Here is an 18644-nt window from a genome sequence, read left to right as displayed (position 1 = left end):
CTTTCACTTTCAGGTTAATGATAAAAGATTACCGCCAGATAAAATATTTGAATTTGTATTATACAAAGAGATTGTAGTAGCATTTGAACAATTTTATTGTTAATTTAATTATTTTTACAGTTATTTTTTATTTAATTATATGAAGTATTATGTATTAATTATTGTTGTTAATTTTTAAGTGATACTTAACTAGTATTTAAAATAATAAATATATTGATCCGTTACTCACCGATGGTACTGTTATCAATTTGGTGACGAATGAGGGCGAATCATGCCGACGGGGCGATGGCCAATGGTCGAACAGTTGATATCATTCATTAATTTCCGTTCGTTGCCCAGCTACTTGGGAGTTCATCGTCCGTTCACACTTCAATATTTGCTGATTTTCATTTTATCGAAAAAGTTTTGTTAACTTTGATTTCAACAGCATTTCTTTGAAAATTCCAAAAAGAACTTAAAATGACTTCCACAAATTTCAATGTTGGTATCGGTGACATCAGAAGAAACACTAGCAAGTAAGTTTGTGTTATATCATGTTGTTTTCTTAATTTGCGTTTACGTATGATAATTATTTATTACCTCTTGGTTAAGAAAATTATGAGTTGTGTGAATATTTTGACGTTTATATTATTTCAATGTTCACCTATTTTAAATTTACTTTGTCATCGGTTACTTTTCATTTGGGTTTTCTATACATTTTGTTAGGGGTTATATTTTCCCGCTAAAAAGTAGAACAAAGGATGTGTTCCGTAATAAACGCCTATATAGTTATATTTTTACGATCGATATTGAGAATAATAAATTTATTGTAATTACATAATAATAAACCAAATATACATTCCTAATTCTTGTTATATTTACTTGACATAGATAACTTATTGTTTGTCTAAATTATGTATGTAAATTGTTAATGATTTTACCAATTAAACTACAGATAATATTTATTATTTTTATGGATTATTTTAATGTTTTAAACATATCTTATTAATTATACGATCCATTATTATTTAATTTCAAATTTTTTTTTTGCTGCTCTAATTGTTTAATAATTTATACGTATTATTGTACTTGCAACATAGGGATATTTGTAGTTAGTAAATTTTTTTATTTAAGTATTGTAAATTGGATCATAATTAGGAATCAAATGTAGCATGAGTGTGTGATACATAAAGAATACATTTTTATAATATAAATATAAATATTAATCATCAATTTATTATTTATCTCTGTTATTCTGTGTTTATTTAAACATATTATTAAAACAACTTTATTCTTGAGATATACCATGGTGGTTGAAATTACTAACACAAAAAAAAATTATGAATTTAATATTTTTTCAGTAAATAAGTTCTTATTTATATTTTATTACAAAAAATAATGTATATTAAAATTATTAAAAATTATTAATACTTCCAATTTCATTTCACTGTTTAACATGAATTACTTTTATGTGATTGGATACTAGGTAATTGTTTTATGTTGTGATATTTTAATTTTTGAGTTTTATTTACCAATAATGTTGTTATATTACTAATTAATAATTATCTTACCTTCTATTACCCATCTATATAATATCCTATTAGAATCAGAAATATTTCATAAACAGTTTTAGATTTTATTCAAGAGACTTATTACATAAATTGGGTAAAGTAAATAAGTCAGCTTGGAGCCATAACTTAGTTGGACTTCCAGATTGTGTAAATACACCTTCATTTTTCTAAATTTAAATAAACGTAGAAAAATTATTTAAAAAAAGTCTATTATTAATAATACAAGTGTATTATAGTATTGAACTTATGTTCTATAATAAATGTTTTGCAATTTTCTGTTTATTAAAAAACTTTTTTGACATTCTTATACCTTAAATTCCCATTTATATTTTATTTTCTTATTTATGTATTCATAAATTATATACTTAGTTGAATTAAAACATATTATGTTAAAGCTAATATATATATTAACTTGAAATTTAAGTCTTAAATTTGTATTACTAAGGTAATAAGTTATTACCCCTTGTTTTAATTTTAGACATAGGAATGTAATAACATATTTGTAGCAGTGAAAAGGTTTATATTGTCACAATTATTCTCTTCCTGGAATATAGTCACCAACATTGTGTTAATACAGATGATAAAATAACAAATTATTGACTATTAGTTTATTAAACATGAATTTTGAATATCAATAGGTACATTTAATTAGAAAAAATATGAATAGATATCAAATAAGTAATGTTAATAATATTTATGAAAATGGTAATTAAAATATTATAAATACAGCTATTTAAGTTTTACACATATGAATTTAGAAAACAAATTTTGCTTTTTCACTATTACAAAAAAAAAAAATTGTTAGATAATTTAAAATGTTGCTATAAAATATTTTGTCAATTTTATTTAAACATAATTTGTTTAAATATTTTAGTATTATAGTATTATTTCTTGCTCATATTGTATTTAATAAAAAATTTCTTTTCTCACTTCAGATTTTGCACATTTTAGTGGTTTAATACATGATTATTTTAAATTCATAAATTATTGATTTAATTAATTAATTAATGAAGCATTATAATATGTATTACAATAAAACAATTTTATGTTAAAGCTCATTATAAAATTTTAATAAGATTCTAAAAAACTTATGCTAGATCTATGTAACAAACAAGTTGAATAAATATTATCATTACTTTAATACAATAGAATTTATTTAAATAATTTATTTTTTAAATAAATGCAATTAGATGATACATAGGTATTCCATTCATATTTCCTTTTAGAAAAAAAAAATGTAAAAACATTAGTTACTAATTTATAAAATGTTTATATAATGTATACATTAATTAATTTAACTCTAAACTTAACTTTTATTAATTTACTATTTTATAACAATTTAAGTTGAATTTTTGAGACAAGTTCTACAATATATTGTAATTTTTAAATTAATGTTAGATTCAATCAATATTTATTATGTTTAGGCTTAAATTTTATCTATACAATTTTAGTTTTTATAAGTTATTTATTTATATTATTATAAACCTAATTTAATATTTTTTTAATAGAATTATTTTTTATACATAGGTAGTTAATTTATTATTTTAGTCATTTTTGGGTTTTGACTCAATATGCAAAATATTTTATTTAAGCGTTTAGTATAATATTAATTTGTTAAAACTCAAAACAAAAAGTGGATATTTATGATTAAGATAATTAAAAAGTAGATAATATCATATTCTTCAAATAATTTAAAAAAAAATTAATTTCTAGGTTTTAAACTAAGTTTTCTGTATAATTAAAATGATTTTATAAATTGAATAATAAAATTTAAAAAGTTATTAGATTGCTAAATACTACTTAATATTACCAATAATTATTGATCTATCAATGTGTTTTTACATGTACTACCTACAATTGTACCATATATTATACAGATATTAGTTCCCTAAAATATATAAATATATAATATCCTCTTAAATCTTAGTAACTTGGTATTAGTTTCAATTTATAATCAAATGTTTTTTGTAGACAACGCCCTTCCTGGATATCTGTTGTACGTAATCACTTACCCTTAATTGCTTATTGTTTCAAATTCTATATTAACAAATAATAATTGACGATTTTAAGGAGTGGTATAAAGTATAAAAATTAAATTTAATAAGCGGTTTTTTTTTTGTTAGAAATATAAATAGAACACAATATATATAGACGTAAGTCTATTAAAATAAAACGAAACTTTTAACAATCTACTATTTAATTTAATTTTTAAATTGTCAAAATGGTTAAATATTTTCATCATGATTGTTTAAAAAAAAAAAAATAGATTAACATCAATAATTTATGCTAACATGTAAAATATTATTTATGATCACAGAAATTTCAAATTATTGTTGTTTTATTTTAGGAAAAATATAAGTAAATACATTAAAACTAATAAAAAGTTATAGAATTGATTAGTTTTTATTTCGTTATAATTATATTCCTTTGACGAATTATTGTAACTAAAAATTAGTAAGTACAAATTGTATGTTGATTGTGATTTAATATTTGTTATTTATGCATTTTATTTGATTAAAAACAATTATGATTTGAAGTTTTGACTAATTAAATTATTAAACATTTTCAATAAGAAAAATTTGATTTGTATTTATACGGTTAAATGATATACTTAGACAGCATGTCATACAACTTTTCACATGTTCAGTATTGTACCGATATGTATCACTATAGCAATTAGTGTGTATACACTATACGATTTCTTCCTAGAAAATCTTGATCAGTTCTTGTATCAATTTTACTATACATAAATAAGTATTCTCAAAGCTTATTTATAAAAAGATTGTATATTTAAAAAAAACGAATGTATCAGCTATTTTTAAACTTGCTTAATTCATATAAATCTCTAAAATATTTCTGGTCTAGTTCTTTGGGGGTCATCAGTTGAACAAAAAAAAAAAAAAACGGATAGATACTTTAAAATAAGTTCATAATCACCATCTTTTTTATTTTAATGTAAAAGTATTGATATCATTATATTATTTCATTATATTATTTTGTGTTTGTATTATAGTTTTTGCATTTGTGATGTATTTTAGCAAAAAAAAAAAAAAAAATGATTGTAAAATATTTTTTGTGTAACAGTTTTAATTTTTATCGTAAATAATATGTAAATACTATAAGTATTTCACAATCGGGTTAATGTCCTTAATACAGTACAAGTATCGTAAACCAAAAATAACCATTCACAGATTCAATATAATAATATTTTTTGTTCTTTGTATAACGAAAACCGTTAGTAGTCACTACTCAGAGTAGGTAGTAATATATCTAAGGCACATTGTGTACCATTAAAAAGAGATAATGAAAATGCACTCATCATCATGGGAAACATTATGAACCATGGATAATGGTCTGTTGTCCAGGCAAAATGGTTTCATAATGATCATGCTGGAGCTGGACATTGGTATGCCCAGTGGTTTTTCGTTGGGCGTATATAGTAATTTTTAAAAAGAAAATAACTTTCGAAACTCAAGAGTTCAATGTTTACAACAGTATTATTTATTCCATTTACTACTTCAACCTTTAAAGTACTTGATAACAATACAAATTATTTCATATTAAAATTGTGTTCGCTCCTTACGAATTCACGTTTAATTTTAGTAGTAAATATATAGTCTTTAATTTTTAACTTTTGATATATTATATAGATTTTTTTATAATAATGTGAATCGTGTATAGCTGTAACTTTAAAGCGTAAGCGTATCTTAAACTTCATTTTCTCGAAATAGTTAAAAATATCATAGTTAATACATAATATTTAACATTTTAAAAATACATTATTTGTATATTTCACATCTTATTTCTCCCCGCCTTATTTAGAGGCCGATGGCATTATATTATAATATATGTAGTGTATACTGGGTGTTGAGGACAAAGAGTAAATATGATGACCGTTCCGGTTTGGATTTGATTGTTCCGCTACGGTTTTATGTTATATAATAATGTTCTATTAAAATGAACAGAAGACGCAACTATAACGAACAATTTTAGACAAAATTAAAACAATCAACAGAATCATCGAACTATGGTGTTAAGCACAGCGATTATAAATATGAGATTAAGGTGCATAAACGAGTATAGAGATGAAGCTAATTATAAAAGTAGACCTTTCTCGAAGATCGGATCGTGAACACGTATTAATTAGAACTTAGAAAGTCTTTAAAGATTTTAAATTGTTGGCACGCAAACTGATAAGATTACAGTTGTCAAACGTTTAACCACTATATTGTATTTCAAGGATCAGCACGAATTAATACAAATATTTTTTTAATTGGATTTACGTTTTAAATTGCTGTTGTAAACTTGTAATTGTAGCGCTATCATTTATAAATAGTATTTAGAAATTGTTGAATAATTTACATTAGACAATGTCAAAGGAGTTGGTTTCCTTTTTCAGTTACTTTTAATCTTAAAGTAGCTTTAATAATATTACTGTAATTTAATAATATACCGTTAACTGCAAGACATGTAGAAAATAGCCAATAAATAAGAAGGAACAATGGCCACAGTCAAGACTATAAAACAAAACATCTTAAAAAGTATCGAGTCGTCTTTAAGAAATCCGGATATAACCTAAATAATATTATTATTAATAAGTGCACGATCTTGTATAATCTTAGTAAAAACTGTTCATGCACTAGTAATTATTTTCATTTCTTAAATTACTCTTAATCATAAACATTTATTGTTTTAATAACATAATTAACAATATAAATTAAAACTCAAATGTATTTAATAAACTAATTTTAGTTAACTACGTATAAAAACAACTGATAGTAGCAGGTGACTGATTTCAAATAGTCAACGGACCGTATCTTGTTTATGGAGGACTTGTCATCCATCGATAATTTGTAATTTTTAGATCGGTTAAAAATCTGTGGACAGATCCGGTAACATGTATACAGTGTAAAGTATTTAACCACAGACCTTGAATTCATTTTGTCGTCTTCGAAAAAACTATCGTGTTTAAAAATTTTAAGTTAAAATGGAAAAAAAATAAAATAAATATTACAAGTTTTGAATACCTATACGATTTCACCAAAAACAAGTATAAATTATTTTAATAATTGAAACTTAATCAATTAATTGTAGTTCTCATATTTTATCCTAACTCATTTACTTGTATTATTGTTAGACTTAAAAATTTGTTAACAGAGCATAATTGGGGAGAGGTCTATTATAGCACAATGCTTATAAAAAGAGTCCCTCAAAGTATCAATAAACAAATACGTATAAACATTTTTTTTTTTTAAATTAGGGCTCCAAAAATGAAATATTCTTGGATTACTTATTACGTTAATTTGGCTCTGTAATGCAATATATGTATTTTAATATTCTAAAAGCTTAACAATAAATACAAATAAATAAATTATGATTAACAATTAATTGAGTATAAAATTAATTTTTAGGTTTAATTTTTTTAAATAACTTATACTTTTAATTTTTTTTTCTTTTTATTTTTGATAAAATCGTAATAATTGTTAAATATATTTAAAATTTTTAATATTGTTTTATCTCAAAACATTTAAACATAATAGTTTTTTTTTTATTAAAAATTGATGTTTAAAAATACTCATCCTTCGTATTTAATTATTATGTAGCTTAAAATTTAAATAGTAAAACCCATTTATTAATATTTTATGTAAATCGACAATATTTAAACTGTTTATTAATAGTTTTGCAAACCGATTTATATTGTATGAGTTAATCAACAAATGTAAACAATTGATTAAAGTATTATCTAAATTTTTATATTTAATACAATTATCTTACTGATAATTTTATTTGATTATAAAATGTCCTAAATTAATCTACAAAACTACGTTCACGTGTTTAAGAGTATTTTGTTTTTGTATGACATAATGTATCATGATTAATAATTAAATTTGTAAAAACTTAAAATAATTTTTTTCTGAAAATGTTATTTTGGCCAGTGTTTGAGATTCTATTGTTATATATCTTATAATATGTTGTAGAATATTAATTTAATTTGCGCTCGACGAATTCGTTGTGTTAAAGTTTCATAACAAACCTTAAAACTGTTATGTGTGTAGGTACAATGAAATTATCAAAAGCGCTTAAATTACGTGAAATATTTTCTGATTCTTCATAGACATTTCCGTCTCATATTGCTATTTTGACAGTTATACTGATTCTTTTGGTGAATACTAAAACAGTGTAAATCCGGTGTATAGTGTATACGTAGCCTTTCAATAAGGAAAGTGAGGAGTGGGTTCGCGTTAGGAAGTGTTGGATCCGTCTTTTTTGGTCGGTAGGTCCGCGTCCGCCATAGAAGTGAATCGTTGCATGCAGTCTGTCGGCGATTTACCCGTAACCACGATACCGCAGCACACTAGGAAAACAAGACTGCCCTACACCAGCGCAGTCGTGCATTGTCAGTATTCCTCGTTTGACGTATCCCTAGTGTTCTGTTCAAGTCTCTCATTAGTTGGACTATGGCTACTTATGCGTCCTACAGACATATTGAGTTGGACAATATAGGATGTGGAAAAAAAAAATAATTATATAATTCAAAATAAATGTAATATTTATTCATTTTAAGACAAGTTTATCAATTACTTTATAACAGTTTATTTATTTATTTTTTTTTTGCATTATTATGTTATTTTTGTTTAGCATGTTTTTATATTTTTAAATTTAAAGATATCTAAAAAATGTTTCATAAAAACCATATTTTTTCAAAATCATAACTTATTGTTTTCAGTTATAGATATTAAATATTAATTTTTATGATTTATAATAACATGTCAAGAAATACTAATATTTTTTACCTAATATATACAAATCTTGATTCTCATCAATCATCGATATTCACTATTTAGTGTTTATACTAATGTTTTAATAAAAAATAATATATCCTCGCATATTTAATTTATAAATCTAGTTATTACGAATTAAAATTTCATAAGAAATAAATTATATTTTAATAATAAGAACATTTTTTTGATTTTAATTATGATAGAAACTTGTAATTAAAAAAAAAATAAAATTTTAAATTAATTATAGTTTTACTTATTAAAGTAAAATAACATGTTCAATTCAACAATTATTTAGAATTTAATTGAGGTTATTAAATTTGTATGAATTTTTTTGTAAGTTAAAATTTTAATTGGGTGAAATAGGTATATATATTTTATGTATGACTGACTTATTTTTATAGTTTAATAACCATAAAAGTTTGTGCTTATTATTATTTTTCAATTCTCAAGTTTATTTTTCTATTATTACTGATATGATAGTACGATATTATCTTTTTATGAATATTGCAAGCTTAATACTTGTTATTAAAAAATACTCTAATAGAACATTAAACACTAAACTAAAAATTTTTAAGAACAATTACATTTTAATTTAATGAAATACTTTAAATTTACTAATATCACATGTATATATATTTTTTTTTCGAGTCTCAAGTTATGTAATTGCCAATAATAAATAATATGAACGGATTAAAGATATAATTGGTAATTTAAAAAGGAAGCTATACTCATTAGTAGTATTTAAATTGTATTACACGCAGTGTTTACAGTATAATATACAATTATTATATTCTTTTTTTTTTTTTTGTAGAACGATATCCCGAATAATATAATTTTTATTTTAATGATTAATAGTTCATACGTTCATAATATGTATGCATATAATTCAATATTTCTGAGAGTTAGATTTTGAATTATTCTTTCTTGTACATAAACAGTAGATTATCATATTCAAAAGAGTTATTTTGACGTATCTTACTATTTTTCAGTAATAACCATGAAGTATTTTCATTTAATTTGCTTCACTTTCGTTCAGTGTGGTGAATGTTCAGAAAGAATACGCATTTTTCTTGAAAATTTGAACTATTTAGTTTTTCATCTAACTATAAAAGTATTACAATGTGCGTCATAAAAACGTAATTTGCGTTATTAGGTGAGGAAATATATACCTGGTGGCTGGTATTGTGCATGCGAATAATAACGCACGAAAAATATACATCAATTTAGTAAACGATGACTATACAGGTACCTAGTGAGTTGGTGTCTGGTACAGATATAAAATGTCAAAGTGTATCACATTTTTATTTGCTGTTCTAAAATATTTTCGTATTGTTTCGGTACCTGGTATTTATAACATTCAACTATAAATTAAATGGGTTATTATTATTTATAATATGTTCATGTTTTATCCGAAATAATGATCTCAGGGGTAGAAGGTGTGCTAGTTACGGTATTGTAACTCATTTGAATTTCCTATGTGCACGGTCCACCGAACATCATAGATGTTCACTGTAATCATCACACTACATAGTGGCACGTGACTTCCTACGGGAATATTTTCGGATAAATAAAAACGGTTCATTGAGTTTTTGAAATTATTTTTGAACAATGTTGTGTTACACTTTCATAGAGGAAATGTTTGATCTATTGTAGGTTGTCATCCGTTACTCATGCTATAATAGCTTATTCTGGAATCAACATTCGTATTCTGTTTTATTATTATCATGATCACCCTATAGTGTTATAGGATATACCAAAATAAATCGTGATAGGGGGAAAGTACATATTTATGTTCTTACGTATTTTAGTCATTATTACCTTCACTGCAAAATAAAATTCTGATATTTAATCAATATTGAACGCTTTCGAACGATAATATTAATCCTAGGATCAAATAATATTATACTCATGAACTAAATGTAATTGAACATAATTTTTTTTAGTTAATTAAACTTTCCCTATTTGCTTGTGACCCCAATAATACATTAGGAAATTAATAAAGTAAACATCTGCATTTTCCCATTTTAAATTACATACCATGTTTTTTTAATATTTACATTATTATTAGGTTTATATTAATATATTAATAAAAAATTAAAAACGTTTTTGAGGTAAGATTATCTAGTAGGTTTATTAATATTTTGTATGTCAGTATTACGTTTACATTTAGTGTATCGCAGAAAGAAGTGTTCGTGCTTATTCGAATTTTTACGAGACCCATCAGGTTAATAATTAGTAAACCATATCATGCTATGAAGTTTCATATGCAAATAGAAAAATGAGTTCATAAAGCCTAATAGTTTTTTTTTCATTATTAATTTACTTCTTAGAGACAAATAATGTACGATGTATATGAATCCATAGACCACGCGGTTACCCTCTTATCGTGTTTTTTTTTCATTCAGTACCCGTTACTACGTAATCGCTTTGGAATCTAAAATAGTTTTATTGTACAAATGTTCTCAAGTTAAGTTCTATTTCGTCTTGAACCACTGCTTTAGTGTAATATTCTAACCGAACGTTGACCCTTGTCCGTAGTATAGTAAATACATAATAAATTGCCCTGCAATGGCGAACTCATTGTTTTTACTATGTTAATGTCGGCTTTAAACACGCATCAAGTATTAAAGATATAAATTAACTGAGTTGTTTGAGAAATTTATATTATGTCTGCTTTCATTTATATTAATACAATATACAAAAATATATAATAGAATTAGTTGTGTATTTAATTCATAATATTATTTGTTTTTAGTATTTATTTTAAGAACTTAAATTAAAATATAGCACTGTATGTGTATGATTGTATAATTAGTTTTCTATTTATATAGTCTATAATAATAATATAAAGTATCATAAAGTAAAAAATATACTACATTGATTATTTAGATTTTTAATTTTTGTCGTGTGGGTGATGAAAACATTTCTAATTAAAGTTCATAAGGCATTACATTTTTTTTTAAATAAATGAATAATTTTTGATTGGAATTATGTATAACTATTAAATATGTTTCCAATAATTGTATTAGAAATCTTTATTGAAAAATAGTTACTCATTATTCGTAAGTTTTTGTATAACATGAGTCACATCATTTGAAATGTGATTACTTCGTGTATAACATATTATATAAGTTGGGGAGAACCCTAACCCTTATGAGGGTGAAACGACTGTGTCTGCGTCAAAACCCAATTTTATTCTTTGCAAGATTTTATGGGGTCTAAAAACCGTTTGACATAAATAGCATATAATAACTTATTAAGTTTTTAATGTGTGTGTCGGCTGTAAAGGAAACGAGAATGACAAAGAAAATATTGGACATGCAGTAAATTTTGATACTGTTATAACTTAAATTGCATTTTCAGCATTGACAATGTCATTGAACGTAAACCAAACATAGCCAATCTATTATAGTGGCGTTTATTATTCCATAGTTGTCTTCAAACTTTTTGATGCCAATGAATAGAGAATCCCTCTAGCTATATTTATAATCGGATGTACTATCCGTTGTGGTATACATACGATATTTATTAAAATTATTAATTCGGATTATGAAATAATCGAAACGTGCTTAAAATCAATTGCTCATAACACTTCTATTTAAAATAACGGTTGTTTGGAACACGACAGTTGGAATTATTATGGGTCGATTCCCTCGTGGCAAAATCTATTTAAAGTCAATCGAATTTGTGTATGATTATTCTTTATTATAATACATACCTATATATAAACGATTTTTAATATAATTTTAATTTTGTTATAAGAAAGAATATATCAAAACAAATAAGAATTTAAGTTTTCAACAAATATAAATAATGAAACATATTAGTTATGGCCAATTATAAAATGTATTGTTAATGGTTATAATAGATATTCAGTACGTTTTAAACTCAGGAAGAAATATTTCTAATTTCTGTGTATGATATAGGACATATTATATACGTATTAAATGTCAGCTAATATCGTTCCTACATTACCTTCATTAATTTCTTTGTTTCTATACTTGCATATTATATTATATTTTAATAATTTAACTTTTATTAACAATTAAGTCCTAAAGAATTAACATTATTCTCACTAAATAGGATCCTTATTATACATTTATTTTATTCATTTAGACTGTATTTTTATAGTAATTAACGATTTGCTGACGGTTTGTTATTATTTAGTTTTGTTTTTTTTTTTTACTTTTTTTTTTTATCAACGCTAGACTTTATTTTATAAAAACGTGCAAAATAAAATAAAAGATCACATTTTGTATTTTCATTGTGGCTGTACTGTTTATTTTACACCTACACGTACAATTCAAGGTAGATTTTTTATATAATACTTGAATATAAAACTCGGTACTCGGTTCAAGTTCTTCATTTTATATTAAGTGCTAGTCAAAACATATCACTTTTGTAAATCGTTTTTGTTTATTTGTGGTATTCGTCGAAAATGAGTTTAAGGTAACCTATATCACTTTACTGTTAATTATATATTATTATAGTATTATACATTTTTTAATTCTTAAAATATTTAAATATTAAATTTTAATTAGGATATTTATAGCACTAAAAAGATTCTAATTTTAATTATGTTTTTCATTTTTATTTCACCAATAAAGAAATTTGTGTAGGCTGATTACTTTTAGATATTCCAAATAAGGCGAGGTCATTCAAATATCATCTAGTTTTCTTTATCTACCCACACTTATATTAGTTGTGATATATTAAAATCGACCCATTTTCGATTATGGCTACCGATTTCCTTAAGTTTTGTTTTTTCATTTTAATAAAAATAACATTTCTAAATTATATATTAGAGAAAATAAAACGCCTCCTGGAGGAGTTTGTCATGATCTTTGGGGCGCCGAGTTCATAGGATCTCCGTGTCATAATAGGCAAGTAAAACACTGAAAGTGTACACAATATTTTAAATTATAAAACTCAATTTAACAATATTAAAAATAATTCTCTTGTTTTAAATACTTAATTCTTGGTGATGTTAAAATATATTAAATATCAATAAATATTAACTTTATTTAACTAGTACTTGAAACTAATTATATTCTAATTTATGTATAACGCGGTGATTTTGAGGTTTCAATTTTATAAACTGCAAATATCAGTGTTATTGTATGCTTAATAAACATTAACAAATATTTACTAATTTCTTTATTATAGCTTTTTAGTAATTATTCTATTTAGTATTTATTATATAATATTATATATAAAATATACGAGTACATGGTATGCAGGTCCGGATTTACGTCTAGGGTGGCAAATTTTGTAAACATTGGAAAAAAATCATATAAATATTTTATGTATTTATATAACTGCGTAAATTAATATTATATAATAATATACATATTTAAAAAACATAGAAGTAAATTTATGAGTTTGAGAAATAAATACTACATTTTTTTTCTCGGAGTGGGGCGGCACCTTTTCTAAATCCTGCATTGATGTAATGTACTAAGACACCTAAACTTTTTTAATTGTTATTTGTTATTTGTTATTTTTGATTATTTTAAAATAGTGTATTTAGGTTGATATTTATTGAATTTTTATAAATAATTTTATTGATTTTAACTTGTTTTTAATTAAAATCAAAACTTTTTAGTTATTACAGATAATTAATATTTCAAAATAATTAAACTGTAAATAATAATTTAATTACTTACTATTATTATACTAATACACTTCCCACATAAAAATATACATGTTTGATCTATAGAATAGATATTATTGTCTTAAGGTACAATGTCTTATAAACCTTCAAATGTTTTTCAGTGTTGACCTATGTTTATGTTAAGTTATTATTAATAATAATGATATTTATTAGCTCATTTCTTAAAAATATAAATTGTTATAATAACTGAAGTACCTATGTTGAATAATAATTTATTGTTAAACAATAAATTATTTATTATAATTTTGGCATAAATTAAAAATAATAGTATTTATTTTTATCCAATGACAGAGATAACATGTCACAATTAACAATTTTAATATAACATGAAATATTATAAATGTCTTAAATATTCTTTTTGAATGTATTTTAAAATGCATTACTTCAAGTATAATTGATATGCATAATTAATAAATAAAACTTTTTAAGGGTCTTGAAACCACCAGGTGGTGGAAGTAGTGATATATTTGGAACAGCATCATGCGATGAAGTTAATCCACATAAACGTGGTACAAATCAGAAGAATCTTCAAAGTTCCATTATTTTGGGTGGTCAATCGCCAAAACATAGTAATGGTACAGTTGCTGCCAATGGAAATTCTGATAAACCTGGTAATATTAATATTATCTGTTTTTTCTACATATAAATAGTTTATAAATATTTTAATTCAATAAGTCATACTTATAGCTAATGATATTAATGTTGAGTCTCAAATTGTAAAAGAAAATATTGAGAAAATATTTGAAACTTCAAGTAATAAAGGTAAGATAAGATTAGCACATGATTGTCTATAAATATTTTTTCCTAATTTTTATACTTAAAATTAAATCCTTTATTTATTGTTGCATAATTTTTATTTAACTCTTTACATTTTATTTTATTTAAAAAAAATATTTATAAATGGATTTCAAACATGGTAATTTTAATTTCTATCCAATAATCATTCATTTTTTTTCCTAAATGTAAGTTGTTAAAGGGTAAAAATATATATTATGTACAGCTTCTTTATAATAATTGATAAAAATTGCTATAAAATTTTTATTAGAATCAATCTGTTATATTATAAGTATAACCCAATAAGAAATATTTATTTTTTAATTTCTTATAAGCTGTATGATAATTTTTTAATTCCCTATTAATTTTAATCTTCAAAATTAATTTAATTATGAACTTTATATAAGAATTATATAAAAAATACTTAGATTAAAGTTTGTTATCTTAAGGCTACTATTTAATTACTTTTATTATATTACTAATTTATTAGTTTTAAACTGGTATTTTGTTAATGGTATCTTTTATCATTAAAATTATTTCATCTTAAGTATTTGATGTATGCTATATAATACTTCATTAAAATACTTAATTTTTTATTGGCTTTTAGTAATTAATTTAATATAATATTTTAAACATAAATGTATGTTTTATTAATAACTCACTTTTAAATATCCTGTATCTTATTAAAAATAAAATGAAAATTAATTACTTTTAAGTATAGTATAGTGCATACTCTTATTGCTTATTTAATAATTAAATTCTGCTTGCTACTTTTATGTTTGTCTACTGGATATTTGCTTGAAGCTTTTAATTTTGAATCTGCTTCTACCAATAAAACTAATTGTCAAAAATGGTCTTATAAGAAGAAAGGTATGTTATCAACTTATAACCAAAAAAAATTTAACTGTTGTACAAAAATAAGGTGATTACTAATTATGTACCATATTATAATATACAACCAAGAATTGTTTTGTAACATAAAATTGAATTAAAATTTGTAAAAATATGTGTTCCATTTTTAAGTATAATAATATATTATTCTTTGTATAATTATTTGTCTGTATTATGTAATTAATTATTAAATATCTATTAATAATGTTGTATATATAATTTTTATATTTTTGAAACTCAATAAATTTAAAGAAATTAGGTCTTGTACACCTTGTTAATTTTATGTGCATTTATATTTTAGATGGTAATCCAGTAACTGGGGAAGGTTATGAAGCTCCTAAGCCAACAGCTACACCAGCTCAGCATGTTTCTGCTCAATCAGAACCAGCTCCAGAACAAAAGAAGGCAAGCCGTGTGCCACCAGGTGGATATAGTTCTGGGTTATGGTAATTGCTGAGCCAGAAAGACCAACTAAAATTTTATCACAATTTATACATCGCTTTTGTATTTCTTTGATATATTGATGACCTTTGATCACATTTCATCAATAAAATACTTATTTATGGTTTATAAGAAAATGACTTTCAGTGTATGAAATACATAATAATATTACAATTGTCATTCTTTTATAACTGCCCTGCATTTTATTCATTCTCAAATTGTTTGATTATTGTTTTGTAATATTTGTGAATTGATTTATTCCTAAAAAAAATTCTTTTTTATACACAATAAAATACTATATTTATTAATGATTTTAGTGTGAGATATTAGTTTATTAAAACTAACATAACCTAAGTGTCGTAAATGAATAAATTGTTTATTTCTCATACTAATTGTATATTTATTTATAAATAATTTAAACATAATATATAGTAGGTACTATCAGTGACACGCCAATGTGAATTTTAAAATTGTATTGCATAAAATTAAAATCAAAGATAGGAAATACCAGTGAACAATGAATTTGTTATACTACTAAAATATCGTACAATTTTCATGTACTTATATCCAAATATCTATAACCGCTATCGTCTCGTATGCACCACCAACCTAAATTAGGTATTTCAGGGTATTTCGCCCTCAAAATTTATACATAACGACTGATATCACTGGGTACTATAAATAAAAACAAACTTCACGTATTAAAATAACGAATAAATTATTATTATCGGTTTAAAGTCAAATGATTTGTATTGAAATAAAACTGAACAACAAAAATAAAACTTAATTAATTTGTTTTTTTTTTTTTTTAAAAAAAAAAAAAAAAAAAAAAATAAAAATTTATTTTTTTTTTTTTTTTTTTTTAAAAAAAAAAAAAAAAAAAGGGAGTATTATCGCGGTTAGTAGCAGCTCGTGGTGAATACAATATCTTTTAATGTCATCGTATCAATCGGTCCGCGACTTATATCCAATCTACCGTCGGATTTCAATTATTCCAATCCAATAGCTGTACGGACGGTCTTCCCGTGCGCGACGACGACGACGACGCCGCCGCCGCCGCGTCTAGCGGATTTTTATTATCCATCCTCAACAAGACCGGACGGCCGTGACAGCTTTTGGACTTGCGAAACCGGTCGCACGATGAGTTGGTCGCCTTGCACCGCGTCAGCTGTTCGGCGTACCGGCCGAGCAGCGTCTGATCGTCGCCGGTGGGCGCGGCCAGGAAGTCGCACCGCTGTCGCTCGCGCACGCAACAGTGCACCGGTCCCGGGTCGGTTTCGAAGTCCGGTCTCAGGTCGGGCTCGAGTCCGCGCGCTCGGCGAGTATCCTGTCACGTACAGTGTCGATCCAGAAGTACCTCTCGCGCACCCTCGATGGCCGCGCAGACGCCCGACGGACGCCGCCCGGGCCGCAGCACCAACCGGGACGGAACGGCGGGTACGTCGCCGCGAACCGGCGCGGCTCATGCCACTTGTTCCGCTTCGTCCCTGGGCTTCGCCGGATCACGCACCGCCAGGTCGCGGTGGTCGGCCGGGCCAGCACGGCGCCCAGCTGAACGCGTTCACCGCTATGTCGTCGTCCATCTTGCCCGTACTCGGACCGCGGGCACCGTTCCGCGCCACGTCAGGCCCATCGCGTGCTTGTACGTCAAGTTCCGGTACGCTTCACGGAAGTTGCCGCGCCCGACGTCCCCGTGCAGGACGATTCCGGAGCAGCCGCCCGCTGCACCTTCCGGTCGCCGGCGTCGTCGCCCGACGACGGCAGCGACTCATGAACATGTGGAACCCGAGCCGGTCCGAGCGACGCGGATAGGACTGGCGGATGGCCGGCGGCGTTCAGTGGCCGACGTGGCTGTGCAGCACGGGCGTGCGGCGTCCGGCCGTCGCACGCGCCGCTGTCGACGACATGCTCGAAACCGTCGCGGTCCATCAGGAAATCGCCGGCCGTTGTGCCGCGGCGCGGTCAGCACGCGTTGGCGCGCTGCGGTGATGCCTCGGTCCGCGGAAAACGCGTCGAACAGCACCAGGAACGACGTGTTGACGGCCAAGAACAAGGCGATCTCGTACCTCCACGTCGACGGAGCCATGGTTCGCCTCCTCGGCGGCGTACACCGGCGCAGGGGTCCGCGGTCCGCGACGACATCGGCGATCGCGTCCGGCTTCCGGTTTTTACGCGACGGACAACGGCGATAATGTTATTGCTGTCGTCGCAGTCTCGCTGGATTTCCGTTTCGCACGCGAACGATGAAGGTGATTTACGGACGTCGTCGTCGTCGTCGATATTACCGTGTGTACAGCAATCTTGTTTCTCGCCTCCGCTCGATGACGTCCGCGAGATTTTCTTAAAACATATTATATTATACCTACATGCAGTAGTCGTCGGCGATCGCGCGACGTTTTTACTCCGCGGCTTGGAATCGCGCGAGCGTTCACTGAATGTCGGTTTCTGCGACATTAAACATTCAACGACACCATAGCTTTCACTTCGCTCGAGAATGGCGAGCCCCACCCCCTCCCTCTTCGAACGGTCCAC

At 26.8% G+C, this 18644-nt stretch overlaps 1 protein-coding gene and 1 pseudogene across 4 annotated transcripts; one reads left to right on the top strand and one right to left on the bottom strand.

Moving 5' to 3' along the window:
- Positions 1-313: 313 nt before the first annotated feature.
- LOC112603467 (microtubule-associated protein Jupiter-like) lies at positions 314-16292 on the top strand. 4 transcript variants are annotated; one of them, XM_025352024.1, is made up of 4 exons: positions 12699-12781; positions 13138-13215; positions 14436-14617; positions 15973-16292. In XM_025352024.1, exons 1-4 carry the CDS (start codon positions 12771-12773, stop codon positions 16119-16121), a joined length of 420 nt encoding a protein of 139 aa, XP_025207809.1. In that variant the 5' UTR covers positions 12699-12770; the 3' UTR covers positions 16122-16292. The 4 variants fall into 4 exon arrangements, with proteins under 4 accessions (XP_025207812.1, XP_025207811.1, XP_025207809.1 ...); XM_025352027.1 differs by lacking the exons at positions 12699-12781; positions 13138-13215 and adding an exon at positions 314-515; XM_025352026.1 differs by lacking the exons at positions 12699-12781; positions 13138-13215 and adding an exon at positions 7895-8070.
- Positions 16293-17097: 805 nt separating this feature from the next.
- Positions 17098-18563, bottom strand: LOC112603430 (annotated as a pseudogene).
- Between the last annotated feature and the right edge of the window lie 81 nt (positions 18564-18644).

This window comes from Melanaphis sacchari, unplaced genomic scaffold, assembly GCF_002803265.2.
Source record: "Melanaphis sacchari strain LSU unplaced genomic scaffold, SCAv2.0 Contig108_pilon_pilon, whole genome shotgun sequence".
In the NCBI taxonomy this organism is placed as follows: Eukaryota; Metazoa; Arthropoda; class Insecta; order Hemiptera; family Aphididae; genus Melanaphis; species Melanaphis sacchari.
This window is presented reverse-complemented; position numbering and strand designations above follow the sequence as displayed.

Coding starts and splice junctions, on each gene's coding strand:
- LOC112603467 (XM_025352024.1), top strand. Junction 13,216..14,435: donor GGATCTCCGTGTCATAATAG/GCAAGTAAAACA, acceptor AAACTTTTTAAG/GGTCTTGAAACCACCAGGTG. Junction 14,618..15,972: donor TGGAAATTCTGATAAACCTG/GTAATATTAATA, acceptor TTTATATTTTAG/ATGGTAATCCAGTAACTGGG.